Source organism: Macadamia integrifolia, chromosome 7, assembly GCF_013358625.1.
Source record: "Macadamia integrifolia cultivar HAES 741 chromosome 7, SCU_Mint_v3, whole genome shotgun sequence".
In the NCBI taxonomy this organism is placed as follows: domain Eukaryota; kingdom Viridiplantae; phylum Streptophyta; class Magnoliopsida; order Proteales; family Proteaceae; genus Macadamia; species Macadamia integrifolia.
Window position 1 is genome coordinate 23,720,824 of NC_056563.1, and position 18,946 is coordinate 23,739,769.

The window sequence follows — 18,946 nt, forward strand, 5'->3', positions numbered from 1 at the left end:
AAATGGCCTGACACTGCAGACATTATTGCCTTAGGTGCTAATCATTTCCTAACCCTTTTTTTTTTTTTTTTTCAACAAGGGTCCTCCTAGTCCTAGGCTTCACTGCAGAGAGTAAATCAATTTGCTTGACTATGTTTTTTGTTTTAATGGAGCTCAATTTCTAAATTCACACATGATAGAATCTAGTGGGGAAAACAGTGTTCAGGGTGTTAAAATTGACAGTCTGTGTACACAGGGGATTGATGGAGAGAGAACAAGGAAGCAGTGGTGGTCTAGTTCAGGAGGGGAGGAGTGGCTTGGGACCGATGGAGAGCAAGGAGGACCCAGTGGCTAAAAGGAGCAGAGGTCAATGGAGCATGATGGTTGCGATGAGTAGATGGCCAGGGTGACGGAGGGTGGTGGGTATGAGGAGCAGAGATCAGGGGGAGCACAATGATTTATTCCCCAATGCAACATGATCATGCTGGAGAGCCAGATCCCACTCTTCGAACTCGATTGTCTTCTAGGTCTCTAGATTGGTGAGAGTTTTCCCTCTATTCTTCCATTAATGCCGACGGACAAACTGCTAAGTGGGTTAAGCAACCAATACCACCACCCAGATGGGCCGCCACTGCCTGGATTTATTCTGGTTAGCCTCTTGTTACGAGGGTGAAATTTAGGGAGGAAGAGGTAGCAGACGAGCAGTGACAACGGCTGATCAAGTATGTGACAGACTTAAGGGGGGCATGTATGAAGTTCAGGAAGTGAGTATCCCCTGACCTGCAACCAAAATCTAGCAGTGGAGTGAATATGAGCTAGGCAATTTCCACTCATGGCACATGTCCGGCTCTCTCTCCCCTGCTTTCTCCTCACCCCGACACATTTGCTGAGGTGTAATGCCTTAAGCTAGCACGATCGCTGCTAGGCTTGGCTTGGATCATGAGGGCGGATATGCCTTGCGGAGAGGAAAGTGTGTAGAAGGAAAATAAAATCATGGGAGGGGGTGGGAAGTCAAGGGTAAGCTTTGGTCTCGTTCCTGGAAGCTTCTTGGGTTTCTCAGAAGCTTTCCATGGTGCTCTGGGAGAAAAGCTTTCTTTGCTTCTTGGGTTTCTCAGAAGCTTTCCATGGTGCTCTGGAAGAAAAGCTTTCTCTGTTGTTTTACATGGGGCAGGCTTGGAGGATTTTCTTCCAATGACAAGCACAGATTTAGCATAGCAGGGCATGGCCGGGGCGAGCAGGGCGGGGCAGGAGAGAAGAAGCCTAAGCCAGAGCCTGAGAGGAAGAAGGGAAGGATCTGGCATAATACTTTCTTTAAAAGTGAGTTTACAAGTAACAACCCATCCTGGCTTCCTATAACCCAGCAAAAGCATTTGCGAGGGTAGAAAAGTCAAAATGAACTGAATTGCTTCACTGCATATAATGCCAAGAAAGCTCGGCCCAAGAGATGGGGAGTGCCCTCATCCTAACAGATTCAACTTCCATCGCATAATTCTAAAAAAAAAAATAGACATCGTATGAACAGAAACAGAGGGCATTAGATTAATCAGCATAAAATGGACCAGTTTGGGAGGATTACACCAGCAAATAGTAGATTTATTATAGTCTAAGCAACTTCATATCAAGAAGACTCAACCTTGTTGTATGCCACTGGGCCATGTCTGATTCTTCACAGGTTCTAGAATACCTTCGATCTCCCTAATACTTCCCTCATCCTTCCCAACAGAAACGAGTTCCAAAGCGGCAGCAACATTTTCCTTCACCTGGCGTTCAAGGGCCAAGGGTTAGTTAATGTGTTAAATGTATGAGTATGACAGAAATTAACAACTGGATGCCTCAAGTAAATTGCATCTCAGCATAGACCTTTGAAAAGTGGTATAAGGCTATAACTATGCAGAAGTGAACATTTGACAATCTTGAGTATTGCCCTAATACCACACATATCTCTAGCATCCAGTAGGGTTGGGGAGCATGAAAGTGCAATGGGGAAAAGGATAAAAAAACAGACAGTAGAATGTTGGTTTTATGAAGCTGTTCTGGTCATGATAACTTTTGTTTTACCAAGTTCAGGGTAGAAACTTAGACCCTTCAATCTACATCCACCCCGATGATAAGCCAGTCAGCATGATAATTTGACAAACCAGACAATCATCCAACTCAGAATAAAGATAAAATAAGAAGGGGGAAGAAGCACAGAAAGTAAAAACAATTCTCATCAATCAATCCACTATGTGCCTAGTATATCCAAGCAAAGTTCTCACACCAGGCAGCATAATTACATGGGACGAAACATCTATAAGAAAATGCAGATGATTGCACTTTTAAAGTTTCTTGCTGATGCAACTCTAAGCACACAGAGAGATGTATTTATTTCGAAGCTTCTTCTAGTTATGTCACACAAAACTGGAGAACAATGGCAGGAGTTTCTTAACATATTCAAGTTAAGGGGAAATATAGGGAAGATTTTCAGTTCTAACAGATATATGGATAAAATTAGATTGACCACCCTGTAGTCTGTAGTCCTGCCACATGTCAAACCATTAAAGTAATACATCTGCCCTTCATAGTTTTTGTGATGCTAGAATAACTCCAAAGCTGCTAAAAAATGTAGTAGAACTGTAGAAAATACAAATCCCATATCACCAATGAACAAATCATGGAAAAGGCATCCCAGAAGGACTAGCGGACGACAATCAAACAAGTCTCAAAACAAATGGAAGATATCATAAACAATGAGTAGACTCAGGCCAGTCTCATATTGAAGAGTTCTATAACCTACAGTGAGTGCTTTATGCCTCAGATCGAAACATCACTTATAGGAACTTATCAACAACAAAGGTGTTTCTTTTGCAGTTATAATGAATTTAACAGTAAACTCAGAAGCCACATCTCATAGGAAGTGTCTTCATTTTGCAAACTAAAACACGATGGCATTGCACATGTTACTATGTTAGTATTGAAAGAGAGGCAACGGTATTATCCACACTGTCAACTAATATCACTTCCAAAATAACTAAACACACAGCATTTAGGTTAATGAAATGTGAAATCAATGAACATGAAGAATAAGAACCTGTCGAATGGAGTTCATGCCAATCAGCACAGAAGAAATTTCCTTGTTTGACAAGCTGTACTGCAAAGCTAACTTTGAAATATTCTTCCCTTTCTCCTTGCAATGGGCTGCCACAGCTTGGCATGCAGACTGTTAAAATGAGACAGATTTAAGATCAAAACTTAAACATTAACAAAGTGAATGAATCATAAAGCTCAAAAATATGAACTCCATAAAATGATCTTCTACTAAAAGTCTACTAAAAAGACAATTAATTGAATAGTCACAACATCTTTTAAAAAGGGAGCATATGACAACAACAATAACAATGGAGGAAGTGCATTACAGTTTCTTCAACCATAAGAAACAAATATAGTTTTCTCTAGTTCATAATATATGTAAACTCCATATCCATTAATCACAACCTTGTTGAGGCAACCCAACTTTCAACAAAAGCAATATGGGATTTCATAAAACCTTTTTACAGTTCCCACAAAACTGGAAACCAGTATCCATGGACTAAAAAAGCTTACGCAACAGTTTGTTTGCCCTGGGAATGAAGCTCCAAGAATTCAGCTTTTGTAGTCCAGTGATGAATTCAATCATCTACTCAAACCAAAAGATTTGAAACCTTCAAAGAAGTGACTATTGGTCTGTTATGAACTCAAGCTTGTAAATTGTAGGGATATCTTTCCATGAATGATAAAAATTCTAGACTTAAGGATTTAAGAAGTGTGAGCATTCCTTACCCTAGGCTTCAGGCAGTCTAATCGTTGAATGGTACCAAGATTACACACAAAGAATAAGAAGAACAAAAGAAAAGGGACTACCTTGAGTTCTTGCGAAGCTGGGTGCCACTCAGGCGGACCATTCTCCGTGAGAAGGCCCATTGAAAGTGGAGAAGCGCTGATAACACCAACCCCTTTGCTCTTCAAGTAAGGAAGCAGATCTTCAAGAGTGGAATCATTAATGCTATAGTGGCAATAGGACAGAATCACGTCGACTGAACCAGGTGGAACTCGATCAAGCACGTAAGTGAAAATACCCAATGGAAGTCCCGTTATACCAATAAAGCGGATCTTTCCTGCTTCCTTCAATTTCTGAAGCGCAGGGATCGTCTCGTTTACTATCTGTAGAAACACGCAATCCATTTCAAGCTTCAGAAAATCCAAATAAAGCAAAGAAGAAAAAACAAATTAATAGTAACAAAAACAAAGATGACCTGATCAAGAGACCCAAATTCGATATCATGGCAGTGAAGTATATCCACATAATCCAGTTTCAATCTAGCCAAGCTCTCGTCGATACTCCTCGTGACTCTCTCCGCACTAAAATCGAAACCCTCGATGTAGCGTCCGCACTTTGTCGCCACTATAAACTCATTTCTGGGGACCCCTAGAGCTTTCAGAGAATTCCCGAGGACCTTCTCTGACAACGTTCCTCCGTAAAACCTGCAAGATTGACAGGCATAGAAGAATCTCTTAAGGAAAAATGAGAAAACAATGAGAGACATTACAGAAACTTGCAAAGTTCAAATGAATTTGAGTGACCAACGGAGAGGTGTCAAAGAAATTGATGCCGGAATTGAACGCTTCACGGACGGAACCGATGGCTTCTTCTTCAGGGACTGTGCCAAAGACGTTGCCGAGAGGAGAGGCACCGAAGCCAACGGAGCTGACCTTGAGGCCTGTGTTCCCGAGCTCCCGAAGCTCGAGCTTCGCTTCAGTTGACATCATCGTTTCCAGCTAAAATCCTCGCGCCCACACGGCCACACCACTGACGAAGTAAACAGACCACGATAAATTTAACCGTAAAACACCACCGCACTGGATATCGCTATCCGGCCATGTGGACACTGCGCAAGCACGGGACCAACCAGGCAACCATTGGTATAATGGTCTTTTTGTCACACCGGCATCTTGGCACAGTGGTGCTCATTTTTTTTTTCCTTTTTTTTTTTTTTTTTAGGGGGAGGGGGAAATAAAAAACTATGTTCTGCTACCACAGGAAATACCAACTCACGATGAGACAGCATGCCAGCATCTTCAATGGTCTGGAGTCTGGACATAGGGTGAGTTGGTGTTTTTTGCACGTCCTATCTCTTGGGTGTTTCCTGCATCAACAAGACTTTTTTTTTAATCAAAGAAAATAAAGAAATATTGCACATTAGATAGAGGTAGAGAACAATATCAGATAGCCCACGTACACATCGACGCCCGCAACTAATGGGATGTGCAAGGAAGCATCTTCAGTATAGATGCGACTTGGTGCAGAGACAGATTATTGGATAGCATTCTTTATTCCATAATTTTATAATTCTATTCAGACTTCCTTCAAATCAAAACATGAGTTGTCAAAAATTGACTCCCCAAATCTGAGAAAAAATGCAAAAGTGTATTACTATTTTCATCAATTTTTTTTTTCTCTATTCTTTTAGCCCATTGAGGCAAAAGACAACTACTCTCTTCCGATTTAGAGTCCATCACGTACCTTCACCAAGGGAATACAACAAATACTCTTCGCGGTCAATTTAGAGAATCTTTCCCTATCTTAAGCTTTGAGAATGAGGCTTCCTTACAGTTGATGGTTAAGCCAAGAATAAATAATTAATAAAATTATAAATCTTGACCATACACACAAATAAATAAGGTATAAAATTATAAATCTTGACCATACACACAATTGATTCATTGCGAGAAAACTTTTGATGGATGTTGTATGCTTGTATTGAATTAGGATCTTCCGTTATAACTTAAACTTTTGAGTTGGATACTTAACATAATGTAAATTCTACCAAAATAATCACCATGGTTTCAAAGTTAGGTTCTTTTATTTTTGGCTAAATATTTTAGTAACCCGGAAAAAATAAAGGAATCTCCATTAACAAATGGGTTGGCATGTCTTGAATGAAAATGACATGGTTTGTTATTAACTGTTAGATTTTATATCTATTTTATTATATTTAAGTTTTAAAATTAAGTATTTCCTTTATGTGTTATGATTGTCTTGTTGTAGTGTAGGACCCTTGGGGTCAAGGTAGTGGAAAATGCTCAATAACACCATATGGGAAACCTAAATTCCATTCATAGCCATTACTATGAGTGGAGAGGTGGGCAAAGAGAATTGATTGAGATTAATTTCAATTCTTAATTCATGACATAGGTTATTGCCAAATGGAGGTAAATGGTCAATGTCATTATATGAGTACCCTATAGTCCATTCATGGTCACTACCATTAATGGGGAGGTGGGCTAAAGAATTGACTAGGATTAATTTAATTTATTGAATTAATTCTCAATTCATGTTCATATGACACTATTCTCCAATTAACTTGCCATTAGTTGGAAGTTACTCTTTGGGGAATCCAAGAGAGTGCAATGGTTGATTTTGGGTCTATATAAACTCAACCAAATACCTTGCAGAGAAACACATTCACACATTGACATTCTATCCATTTCTACTTATTGTAACCATACAAGTTTTTATCTTCTTTCCATTTTCTCTAAGTCTTGTGTAAGGTTAGAGAGGGCTACTGTGCTGTAGTTTTTTGCTCTTAGAAGGGACTAGAAGAACTACCTCATCTTCTAGTGAGAGGTTGTTTTATCTTGAAGGTGGAGGTGCAAAACAACTCTTGGCAGTAGAGGGCATCAATTACCTTAAAGGTAGCACTACAAATGTGACTCAACCTCTATTATGTTCGAAACTTCTTCAGTTGTGGTGGTGATTCAACATCTATTTCAAGTGTTTCCTCATCTCATTTCAGCTAAGGATCAACACTATGATAGCATAATTTCTACTACAAAAGCGTTGTATTACAATTTGTATTTTGTAAGAAATTTTACTACAATTATCCAACAAGTTTAAGGTAATTGATCGTTGTAAGATCTCATGGCTAATCTTGGAGATGCAAGCCTCAACAGAGGTGATGACTCTAACGACAATGATGGTCTTTTAATCACTATCGTAGGTGATGCTTCAAATAACAATGTCATTGATGGAACTATCAACGTAGGAGATCTTTCAAACATTAATGTTAAAGGAACAATCAACGACGAAGGAAGCAGGGTTCATGTTAGCCACAATGGTAAGGGATTCCTCATTTATTCACATTGATTCAATTCTCACCAATGTTATTCCGTCGGTAACTAATCTTATTCCAGATTTGGGTAAGATGAAGATTGTCATTGAATTTGATATAATTAACAGTTTTAAGGTCAAAACTTCAAACGGTGGAGGTAAATGATGTTGTGTGCATTAGCCCAAATTGAGATGGCATTTGCCTTGACTGAACCCATGCCATAAAAAAGCAATGATCCTGTAAAGGAAGGCAAAATGGTGGTTTGAATTCAAGCGGATTACCAATGTAAAAATCGGATATTGAATGCATTATCCAATGACTTATACCATGTGTATAGTTCATTCGAGTATGCATATTCAATTTGGAATGCTTTGGTAAAAAAGTATTCTCTTGAAGATGCTGGCTTGTAGAAGTACTTGGTGGCTAACTTTTTAAATTTTACTATGAAAGATAGTGACACCATTTTGGATCAAATTGATAAATTTCAAATCTTGGCTGGAAAGCTTGCAAAGGAAAAAATGGTTCTGCTAGAAGAATTTGTGACCGGTGCCTTGATTGAAAAACTTTCATTTTCTTAGGATGCTTTCAAGTTGTCAATAAAACACAAGAAGATAGAGTTGACCTTGGACCGGTTGGTTGTAAAGATCAAAATTGAGGAAAATAACTAAAACAAGGACAATGGTGAAAAAGACCTTGGGGACAAACGCTTAAAAGCGAACTTGGTAGAAACCAACAAACAAAACAAACAAAAAAAGGAAAAACCATCAAAACAATGATGAACTTTCATTTAAGAATAATAAACTCACTTGTTATGAGTGCGGTAAGCCAGGGCACTTCAAAAAAGATTGCCGATTCAAAAAGAAAAAATTAAAAAAGGTGAACCTAGTTGAAGACAAAGTCTTTGTAGCTATGGTCACAGAAGCAAATTTGGTTGAAAAATCAAAGGATTGGATATTGGATATCGGTGCTACAAGACACATTTTTTGTGATATGAATATATGCTCCTCTTATTCCATGAGTATGAGAGACGAAAAGGTATTAATGAAAAATTTTCAAAGTGCCCATATTATAGGGAAATGAAAAGTAATATTGAAGCTCATTTAAGGGAAGACTATGGTTCTCACCAATGTCCTCCATGTGCCGGACATTAGGCATAATTTAATTTCAGTTTATTTTCTTAGTAAAGTATGAATGAAATTAGCTTTTGAGAGTAATAAGGCGGTTATCACTATAAACAATGTATTTATGGAAAAGGGATATCTTAGTGAAGGGTTATTTGTTTTAACCATTGAAAATATTGTGATTGAGAAAGCTAATATTTCTTCTGTTTATATTGTTGTCCCTACTAATTATTTTGATTTGTGGCATGGTAGGATGGGTCATAGTACTGTGAAATATATCACCAAACTATGCAAGTTAAACATGATCACCAATAAGGGAGAACCCCCTGTGAACAAGTGTGCAGCTTGTGTAGAGGCGAAGTTAACAAAAAAGCCTCATAAAACTGTGGATGGAAAGAGTGGTCTCTTATAATTGATCCATAGTGACTTGAGTGACTATAAGTCATATGAGTCTATGAGAGGAAACAACTATGTCATAACCTTCGTAGATGATCATTCCAGGTATACCATGAATTATTTATCCAAATCAAAGGATAAGGTCGGAAAGGCATTTATATATTACAAAACGGAAGTTGAAAATCAACTTGATAAGAATGTTAAAAGACTTAGAACTGATAGAGGGACTGAGTATTTGAACCTTTAAAAGTTTTGTGAGAAAAATAAAATTATCCATGAAACAACCGCTCTATACCAATCGAAATCTAATGGGGTTGCCGAAAGGAAAAATATATCTCTTAAATATATAATGAACTCTATGTTATTGAGTTCAAGTGTACCACTTGATATGTGGGGGGAAACCATACTAACGGCATGTTATCTATTAAATAGAATCCCATATAACAAGACTAGTATTATTCCATAAATGGTTTGGAAGGAAATCAAGTCTAAAACACTTGCAGATTTTGGGTTGTTTGGCTAAAGTATTATTACCAGATACCAAAAAAAAAGGGAAAAAACATGTGATTGTGTGTTTTTGGGTATGCTACAAATAGTACAGTATACCAGTTCATAGTGATTAAAGTCATGGATGATGTTATTGAAACAAATAGCATCATAGAATCAAGAAATGTTGAGTTATTTGAAAACATATGTTCATTTAAGTCTAACTTACCTCCAAGTAAGGATAGTCAATTGACTTATGAGGAAATTGAGTTAAATGAAAGGGTCACCAATCAAAAATTGGATAATGGTGATGGAAGTCAACCAAGGATGAGCAAGCGACTCAAAAGACCCAAATATTCTAATGATGATTGGCTTGTCTATTTAGTAAACAAGTATCCTCTTACATACAAAGAGGCTATTACATCATCGGATGCCGTATTTTGGAATGAGGCAATCAAGACTGAACTAGATTCAATCTTAGAGAATAATACTTAGGAATTGATACATTTACCAATTAGTTCCAAAATTTTAGAAACCAAATGGATATTTCAAAATAAATTAAAAAATGATAGATCACTTGATCATTTCAATGCCATACTTGTAGTCAAGGGGTCTAGGCAAAAGCCTAACATTGATTACTTTGACACATTTGCCCCAATCTCTATAATTGCCATAGTAAGGGTTATGTTAGCAATGGTATCAATACATAACCTAGTCATCTATCAAATGGATGTAAAAATAACATTTTTAAATGATGACTTAAAGAAAAAAATTTACATAAAGTAACCAGAAGGTTGTGTTATAAGTGGACAAGAGCAAAAAGTTTGTAAGCTTCGTAAATCTTTATATGGATTAAAGTAGACACCAAAGCAGTGGCATTAAAAATTAGACAAAGTTCTAATTTCAAATAGTTTCATTGTAAACGATGCTGAAAGGTACTTATATAGTAGGTTTCATGGTGGTAAGGGTGTATTTATACTGTTATATGTAGATGATATGTTGATAATGGGAACAAACTTAGAAATAGTGAATCAAGTTAAGAAACTTTTGATGTCTAATTTTGACACAAAGGACTTAATGAGAGGTTGATATGATCCTTGAGATCAAGATCATCAAGCAAGAGAATAATATTTCACTATCTCAATCCCATTATGTAGAAAACATACTTAAAAAGTATGGGTACCATAAAGTTTCAACGGTTAAAACACATTTTGATATGAGATGTCATTTGAAAAGAAACTTGGGTGAACTGGTGAATAAAAAAAATATGTTTAAATTATTTATTAGCGACATATCGAATGAATTGTACGCATGTTGATATTGCATTTGCGGTAGGAAAGTTGAATCAACATACTCACAATCTAAGTAAAGAGTATTGAGACTTGGTTGATAGGTTGCTGAGATACCTAAAATGTACTCTAAACTATAGTTTGCACTATAGTGGTAAACCAGCGGTGTTGGAAGGGTATTGTGATGCAAATTGGATCTCATATACAAACGAGTCATTAGCTACTAGTGGGTATGTATTTACACTAGCAGGCGGTGCCATCTCATGAAAGTCCATAAAACAATCTTGTGGGACGGGCTCTACCATGAAAGCTGAGTTCATAGCCTTAGAAAATGAGAGAACGTTAGTTGAATGACTTAAAAACTTAATGACGGATATTCCATTGTGGCAAAAATTGGCACCATCGATATCACTATATTGTAATAATCAAATGGCTATACATCTTGCCAATAACCGGATATACAAGGGTAAAAGGAGGTACATACACCTAAGATATAATCTTGTGAGATAGTACATAGATGAAGGAATGATAGCTATCAATTATGTGAAGTCAAAAAGTTAACCAAGCTGACATGTTCACAATGCCTATATCTGTCAAAAACTTTTATAGTGCATCCACAAGAATGGAATTGATGCCTAATCCTTAGGTCATGTAATGGAAACCTTAACTATGTGAAGATGCTTAATACCTGAATTAGGTTCAAGGGGTACAAAGTAAGTCATGAGATGACCAATTCAGTTCTACTACTTATTTAAGTATTCATTCCAATATGTAGATGGTGATAGTAGTATCACCACAAGAAGAAAGGTTGAGCGGTAAAACTCTTAATTAGTCAAATCCCAAGAAATGTAAGTATGTTAAACATTCATGAGTCCAAGATAAATGACATGGCCGGTTCAAAAGTTCAAAGTGATTATATGATGGGTAGCTCAAAAAGTCGACTTATGGGATGTGGTTGATGGGTCGATCAGCTACATCAATGAAGAAAGGTTCAAGGAGCACAACTCTACCCGTACTCTGTAGCGTAGATCATTAGACCTAGTGTATGTTTAAGTCCGAAAGACACCTACAATGATGCGTCATATAGTGTTTAATACAGTCACAACACATGTGTCATTCGTGTCGTTTAAAACTTGTGGAGGATTGTTAGATTTTATATCTATTTTATTATATTTAAGTTTCAAAATAATTTTTTTTTTTTTTGTGTTTGATTGTCTTGTTATGGTGTAGGATCATTGGGGTCAAGTAGTGAAAAATCATCAATAACACCCTATGGGAGTCCTAAATTTCATTAATGACAATTACCATGAGTGGAGAGGTGGGCAAAGAGAATTGATTGGGATTAATTTCATTTATAAAATTAATTCTTAATTCATATCATAGGTTATTGCCAAATGTAGATAAATGGTCAATGTTGTTATATGGGTGCCTTAAAGTTCATTCGTGGTCACTACCATGAGTGAGGAGGTGGGCTAAGGAATTGATTGGGATCAATTCAATTTATTGAATTAATTCCCAATCCATGTCAACATGACATTATTCTCTAATTAACTTGCCATTAGTTGGCGATTACTCTTTGGGGAATCCAAGAGGGTGCAGGGGTTGGTTTTGGGTCTATATAAGCTTAACTAAATACCTTGCAAAGATACACATTCACATGTTGGCATTCCATCAGTTTCTACTTATTATAACCATACAAGTTTTTCTCTTATTTTCATTTTCTCTAAGTCTTGTGTAAGGTTAGAAGGGAGTTGCTGTGCTGTAACTTTTTGCTCCTAAAAGGGACTAGAATAACTGTCTCATCTTCTAGTGAGAGGTTGTTTTATTTTGGAGTTAGAGGTGCAGAACAACTCTTGACAGTAGAGGGCATCAATTACCTTAAAGACAACACTACAAGTGTGACTCAACTTCTATTATACTCGAAGCTTCTTCAGTTGTGGTGGTGATTCAATATCTATTTCAAGTATTTCCTCATCTCATTTCAGCTAAAGATCAACATTACGTTAACATAGTTTCTACTGCGAAAGTTTTGTATTGCAATTTGTATTTTGTAATAAATTGTACTACAATTATCCAATATTAACAAACATGAAATTTTAATCTAGCATAGCTGTTTATATATATATTTTTTTCCGATGAAATGCTTATTGAATACTCACCACCTAAAAATGGTCATGATTCATGTCTTCTCGAAAACTATAATATTGGCAAACATGGATGAGTTCATGGTAGAAAACCTTGCTTAAAACAAGTTGGGGAAATAAGTTATAATTTAGTTCAAAGTAACAATAGATTACATAATGCCACTATATTACTTAATAGACGGTTCTCCATATCCACCAGTGGGAGAATCGAAGATGGACCAGTTTCTTGAAAAATCTTGATTCACATATATGGAATCCACAGTAGAGTTGGATTTTATGTGTATGAATTAAGATTGTGCGAAAACCTGATCCACACTCGGACGAATCGGCTAATGGGAAAACCTGGGGAGTCGGCCAATGGGGAACACATAACACAGTTCATTAATTGGATGAGGGCGGACAGTAGAGAGAGAGAGTGTGTGTGTGTGTGTATTATGAGAAAAGTGAGAGAGAATGTTGGTACCCCGCTTGCCAAATAGACTTTTTTCCATTTTTTTTAATTAAGATATTCTTATAAGATATATGAACTTTCAAACTAACCATTCATCATTTTCCATGCTTATTTTGGTCTGAAGTTACACTTGTACATGAGATCATCTATCACATGGCTACACTAAAGCCTACTCAATTTATGCCATATGACAAGGAAATGTGGCTTGTTATGTGAGGCATACCAAAAAAAGAAAGAAGAAAACAAACAAACAAACAAACAAACAAACATTGCAACATTAAGATTTCGAGTTTGATAATTAATTATGATCTTTAATTTTAATTTGATCTTCTTACTAGTAAGAAAAAACAAAACAAAAACAAAAAAATCCTATCCCCTATCTTTCCCCTCTCCAATAACTTTAAATATATTTATATTTGAGGGATAAAGCCATAAAGGTGTCAAGATAAAAAAAAAAAAAAAGTCCAAAGTCAGCGCAATTGCAACTTCTTGTAGGAATTAAAAATCTCAAACTTCAATGAACTTACTTAAAACTCATCTTGATTGAAATTGTGTACCTTTTGGATGTAGAAGAGCAACTCAAGCTAGCTTCGTTTGAGCACTTTATGAACTTTAAACAGCATTAATCAATTGATGATTTTACTTGCTAGGTGTGTTGATTTCAAGTTAGTATTATGTAAAAAAATAAAAATAAAAAAAGCAGTAATAATAACAATAATAATAACCGCAAGGGAACACTATCATGATTGCATAGATACACACCAACATACTGGCCAATGGAAGGGCGCATGAGAGCATCTTCAGTGTGGGGGCAGCATGATTTTTCTGCACTCATTGTGTTAAGGAGTATAACTGCACAAGCAGGTAGCATTATTTCATCCTAAAAATAAGCAACAAATGAGGGTTTGATAGTTAGAGAAGTAAATCACTTTCCCCTCACACTAAGAAAGGTTGACTTCAAACCCATGAGTGCTAATGCCTCTTTCACAAAATGGGAGTTAGGAAAAAAGTGATTAAATGCCACCAAGGGACGTTTCTGTTGATTGTCCAAAATTAAACAACCAAAGTGTCCAAGCCCAAGAGTTTGGTTTCAAGGAAATAGTATAATTTGTGTGAATGGCATGGGAGTCAGCGTAATCTACCATACTAGGTGCCAATCTATTATGTGAAGATGAGGTATTTGATGGGCATGTGACGAGATTCATAGAGCTTCGTTCACATTTTTATTCATCGCTCTTGTTCATGATTTGAAGTCATATACAAGAACTTTGACTACTAAAGCCATTTTTTGGTTGCTTCCAAGTCTCCCACGCAATGATCGCATGAGTATTGAAGAGTTGTTGGTCTCTTTTGGTCAAGCTTGAGCTTTTTCTTCATTTGAGAATCCATTCATAGTTCAAACGAGGATGAGAGACGGAGCATCGAGATGTTTGGCGTATTCTTCCGGTTAATAAAGTTTTCTCAACACATTTGGTTGGCAGGGTCGCTAGGACTTTGCACATATGTTTCTTCCTCTTTTGAATTGCTTAAATCCATTCATAGACTTTTCAACTTGTAAAATCGTCAGAATCTTCAGAGGAGATCATTGTAATTATCCATTCATAGACTTTTCAACTTGTTTATCATTCATTTATACGTCAATCAGCCCATTTAAAGATCGATTATAGCCTGATTAACCCGGTTTCTAAAAATAAAAAAATAAAAAATGGAGGAATCGGTAAAGGGAACTAACGGTCCAGGGAATCAGGGCTTAAATTGGCGGGGACAGGGGAGTATGGGGACCGACTAGGCTTATATCGGCCCTGGACTAAAAAGGAAACCATTCCCGATTCCTCATTTTTCTCGTCGACTCGTGCGATAGGGTTCTGGTTTTAGCGAGATCGATTCGTTCAAAACTGGTTGCGGGAAATTCACGCCTGTCTCTCACTGACTGAGCTGGATAACGCAGCTTGAGTTAACCACTATGAGAGTAAGCTCCAAAACCTTCCATGTTTCCTCACTCCCCTGATTGTTATTCATTTCTTTTGGTTCGATCTTGTTAAATATTAACCTGAAGAACATCTTCCGTAATTTCGACTCGTAGTCCAATGTTTTTTTTGCTAAAACCCTCGTATTTGTTATCTGCGATCATATACATACGAAGATTGCAGTGGAAGGATGTATGCACGGAGATCTCGACAATGTTTACGCGACTCTTCTGCATTTGGAGAAAGTGGAAAACACAAAGATCGACCTTCTCCTATGCTGTGGTGATTTTCAGGTAAACTTTTGCTGCTGCTTCTTGTTGGATGTCGTCTATAAGTCTGGCCGTTGTTGGTGTTTTCATTTCTTTAGATTTTGCGATGAATAATATTAGTTCTTGACCTTATATTGTACGCGCTTGTATGCTTAATGAAATGTGTGTTTGATTTAGGGGTCCTAATGTTTGCTGTTAAAGGTAGGTCTTGTGTAAAGCTAAAATGGCAAGGATGAGAAGTAGGGACTGAGAAGATAAAACTGACCAAAAGGATGTTTAGAATTGGATTTAGAAGCAAAGGGGTTAGAAATAGTAAGTGGCAATATTGGAAGTGGAAAAAAGGGAAGAAGAAAGTTGAGAAAGAAGTGTAAGAGGGGGAGTGTGTGAGTTGGGGGGGGGGATAGATTGATCTAGATAACTCATAGGATGTTTCCGTTTGATAACATAGCTTAAACTAGTTGTATTAAAAAAATACTCACCCATATTAAAATGTGTATCGGCACATTTTTTCTGCACCTAAGCTTTTTTCTCCTCCCATGAGTGCCGGCCACCATGGCTGGCCTCAATGGAGTGGTGCAGCCACCACCTAGGCTCCCCCGACCCTACTTCCCTGCCACCTCCCAAGCCCCCCTCATTCCCACCCTCCTCAACCCCCTTGTTGCTCCCTCCTCTTCTCAGGGAGGAATGACCTGGAGTGCCCTCTTTAGGCAGGTACCTATGCCTTTTAGAGAGGGTCTCCCCCTTCACTTTGTCACTCCTTACATGGTAGGAGGCTCTAAGTTTGCTCTTTGCCCTACTGGTTTACCGGACAAAGAGGCAAGCAATTGGCTTAACTCCTTGGTCGGGCATTTTATTAGAAGCAGACCACCACTCCACATTCTTTAACCATCACTGACCAAGAAATGGAAACTGCAAGGGCATGTTGAAATTTACTTGTTGGATAATGGGTTCTTCATCTATAATTTCTCCAATGAAAATGACAAGCTGCGTGGTTTGGATGGAGGACCATGGCAGTTTGGGCAGAATCCAATTTTTCTCCGACTCTGGGATTTTCACTTTCAACTCCAACTAATTGATCTCAGCACCATCCCTCTGTGGATCTCTTTGTCTGGGCTCACCTTCCACTTCGGGTTTGCTGATAGGCTTTAGTATTGTTGGTTCTTGGTTGGGTAATCCTCTCTACATTGATGCCAGAACCAAGAAGAAAGATGGGCTTTCTTTTGCCAAAATCTTGTTTAGGTCTCCATAAATGAATCTCCTCCATCCTCCATCCTCCATCCTCCATCCTCCATCCTCCATCAACGTGATGGATGATGAAGGCTACTTGTTTGATCAGGATGTGATTTTCGAATGGCGGCCTCTTCATTTCCTTGTCTACATGGTCTTTGCCACGACACCAATCTCTGCTACCATAAGCCAACTACCCACGATGAGCAACCTCAACCTCTAGGTACCATAAGTCCATAATTCATGTCCCAATAACCACTACACCATCATCTACCCTCCTCCCCCTTATTCCCTTACCCGTTTTGCCTATTGCTCTCCGAGTCGTGGCCCTCGCCACTGTGATAAACTAGCCTCCGGCTTTCCTTGCAGTCATGAGGTTGCTTCTTCATCCCTACCATTGTTCCATAACTCTGGTAGGACCAACGGTAACAACAGATTCTCATCCTTGCTAGCATTAGACGACTCTCTTCCCGAAATTGTCGCAGAATCCAACATCTGCATTACCCTTCTGCTTTGTCCCCTGACTAGTCGCCATCCCCTGCCATACCCGTCTACTTGCTCCACGATGGAACCATACGCAACTCCTCTTTTCTCTGCTCTAATAACTTTGTCATCACCTTCTCCTCTCTCCTCTCTCCTCTCTCCTCTCTCCTCTATTGTAATGAACATAATCGAACCATCCTCCTTGACCCACCATACCCAACTACCCCCCTTTTGCCTCTTCCCAACCATCCCTCAAAGGTGGGGCCCACTTCTCTTGAACCTTCTTCCATTAAACCCCTCTCTCTCTCTCTCTCTCTCTCTCTCTCTCTCTATTAAACCCATTTTTGGTAGACCCGATTCTCATTCTAGCCCTCTTATAGCCCATAATACCACTGTTGGCCTAAGTCCCTTGGTCGGCCCAGCTCTATCACCCCATGTTTCCTATGGCCTAGCCCATTATACCTTCCGATATGATTATCCTCCATTCATCTGGCTCACCCCATAAACAGCGATGCCCATACCCATCTCTTAAAACCCTGCCATTAGTAGGCCTGGATTCAAGTATTGCCAACCCGGTTTCTGACCCTTCTTCGCCCGAAATCCTCTCGTCTTCTCCCCCATCTCAGCATTCACCTCCTCTGTCAGTGTAGGGTTCCTCTCCCACCTCCCTTGTCTTCCCTCTTTCTTGTTGGGCTCTTCTCCCTCCCTTTGTTCGATCAATCACCCCCTCCTGCCCTTGATTGTCACTCATCCCTTCTATTCATTTTTACAGCCGGTGGCATAAAAGCTCCCCACCATATCTTTAGAAGTTGTCTCACATGGCCTCTTCCTTGCCGAGCCCTGAGAGGTTCTTGCTGTTACCATCCCTTCCTACCTGATGAATAACGGGTCATCTGGAATTTTCGAAGTCTTTATACCATGTTCATACAGGATGAAGTATGATCTCGTTTTGTTGGAATTTGAGTCCACGATAGGGGGAGTATCTCCATCATGGAATGAGTCTTAGTCTAAGTGAGTTAGTACGAGTTAGTTTCCTAGTCTAAGTAAGTACCCTATTATGATTAGGCTTTAGAGTCCTACTCATATTATGTCTTTAGAGTCATACTCAAAGTATGTAATTGTTTCATATTTAATATAAAGAGAATGGCTGGTGGTAGGTTGTTAATAATCATAAAGCAATCTATCACACAAGCCTTCCTCCCCAATCCCTTTGTCTCTCTCTTCTTTCTTCTTCTTTCATTCTGGTTCTCAAATCTCTACACGTTTAAAGCTCTAGTATGCTGTCCTGCTACCTTGGTGAAGGCGCATTTTGGCCTTCGACAGAGATTAGTCATCCTCGATCATGTCCTTTGCTGGGAAATTTGTTGTGTTATGGGGGGCAAGCCTGCATTTATTGCGGCTGTCTACAATCTCTGGTTTGAGTGCTATCTCTCAAGAGGGTCCGCAAAGTCCAGATCTGTCCAGCAGATTTGGAACTCTTTTTTATTTGATGTGATGCAGATACGGCTGCCCTTTCTTGGTTGGACCAGCATGACCGGCTTTGGAAGCCAAGAGCCAAGAAGAACCGGTCCAGCCCAGGGTTTTGGTCCAACAAGGGTTGGAAATAAAATTAGTAGTTTACTTAGTATTTTATTTCATGCTTTTATTTTCCAGACTTGAACGTAGGAGTAGGATTTATTTCCTTGCTTTGGTTTCCTTTTTATAGTTGTTTCCTAGTTTAGGCTAGTTTCCATTTCAGTTAAGTTTCTAATTTCATGTTCTTATTTTCCTATATATTGGCTGTAATCGATTGAAGATTTAGAGAGTGATTTGATTATTGAGTAAAGATGTTGAGTTTGTGTACCAGTGAAGTGTGTGATTCCCCTCCTTCCCATTCCTACTCTGATTTTCCCTTTCTTTCCTAAAGGTTCTCCTTCAACTTAGTATCAGAACCGAAGGATCCTCCTTCGTTCTCTTCCTTTTCCCATTCTCTGTTTTTGGTTCTACTGTGACAGAGAACAGCCAAAA

At 38.4% G+C, this 18,946-nt stretch overlaps 2 protein-coding genes across 7 annotated transcripts in view; one reads left to right on the plus strand and one right to left on the minus strand.

Moving 5' to 3' along the window:
* Nucleotides 1-1,494: 1,494 nt before the first annotated feature.
* LOC122083448 (L-galactose dehydrogenase) lies at nt 1,495-4,940 on the minus strand. The gene is made up of 5 exons (XM_042651260.1): nt 4,583-4,940; nt 4,251-4,479; nt 3,859-4,158; nt 3,050-3,178; nt 1,495-1,739 (listed from the first exon to the last, which is right to left on the minus strand). Exons 1-5 carry the CDS (start codon nt 4,762-4,764, stop codon nt 1,608-1,610), a joined length of 972 nt encoding a protein of 323 aa, XP_042507194.1. The 5' UTR covers nt 4,765-4,940; the 3' UTR covers nt 1,495-1,607.
* Nucleotides 4,941-14,804: 9,864 nt separating this feature from the next.
* The window catches only part of LOC122084639 (lariat debranching enzyme), a 25,289-nt gene continuing 21,147 nt past the window's right edge, over nt 14,805-18,946 (plus strand). For 5 of the 6 annotated variants that reach the window (XR_006141961.1, XM_042653043.1, XM_042653044.1 and 2 more), the window contains exons 1-2: nt 14,805-14,962; nt 15,137-15,253. Coding sequence is in view for 4 of the 6 variants with exons in the window: in XM_042653043.1 (XP_042508977.1) it covers nt 14,957-14,962; nt 15,137-15,253 (123 nt within the window). In the remaining 2 variants the exon portion in view is untranslated. Of the gene's footprint in view, nt 14,963-15,131; nt 15,254-18,946 lie in introns of those variants that run through there. The other variant, XM_042653046.1, reaches the window with a different exon arrangement.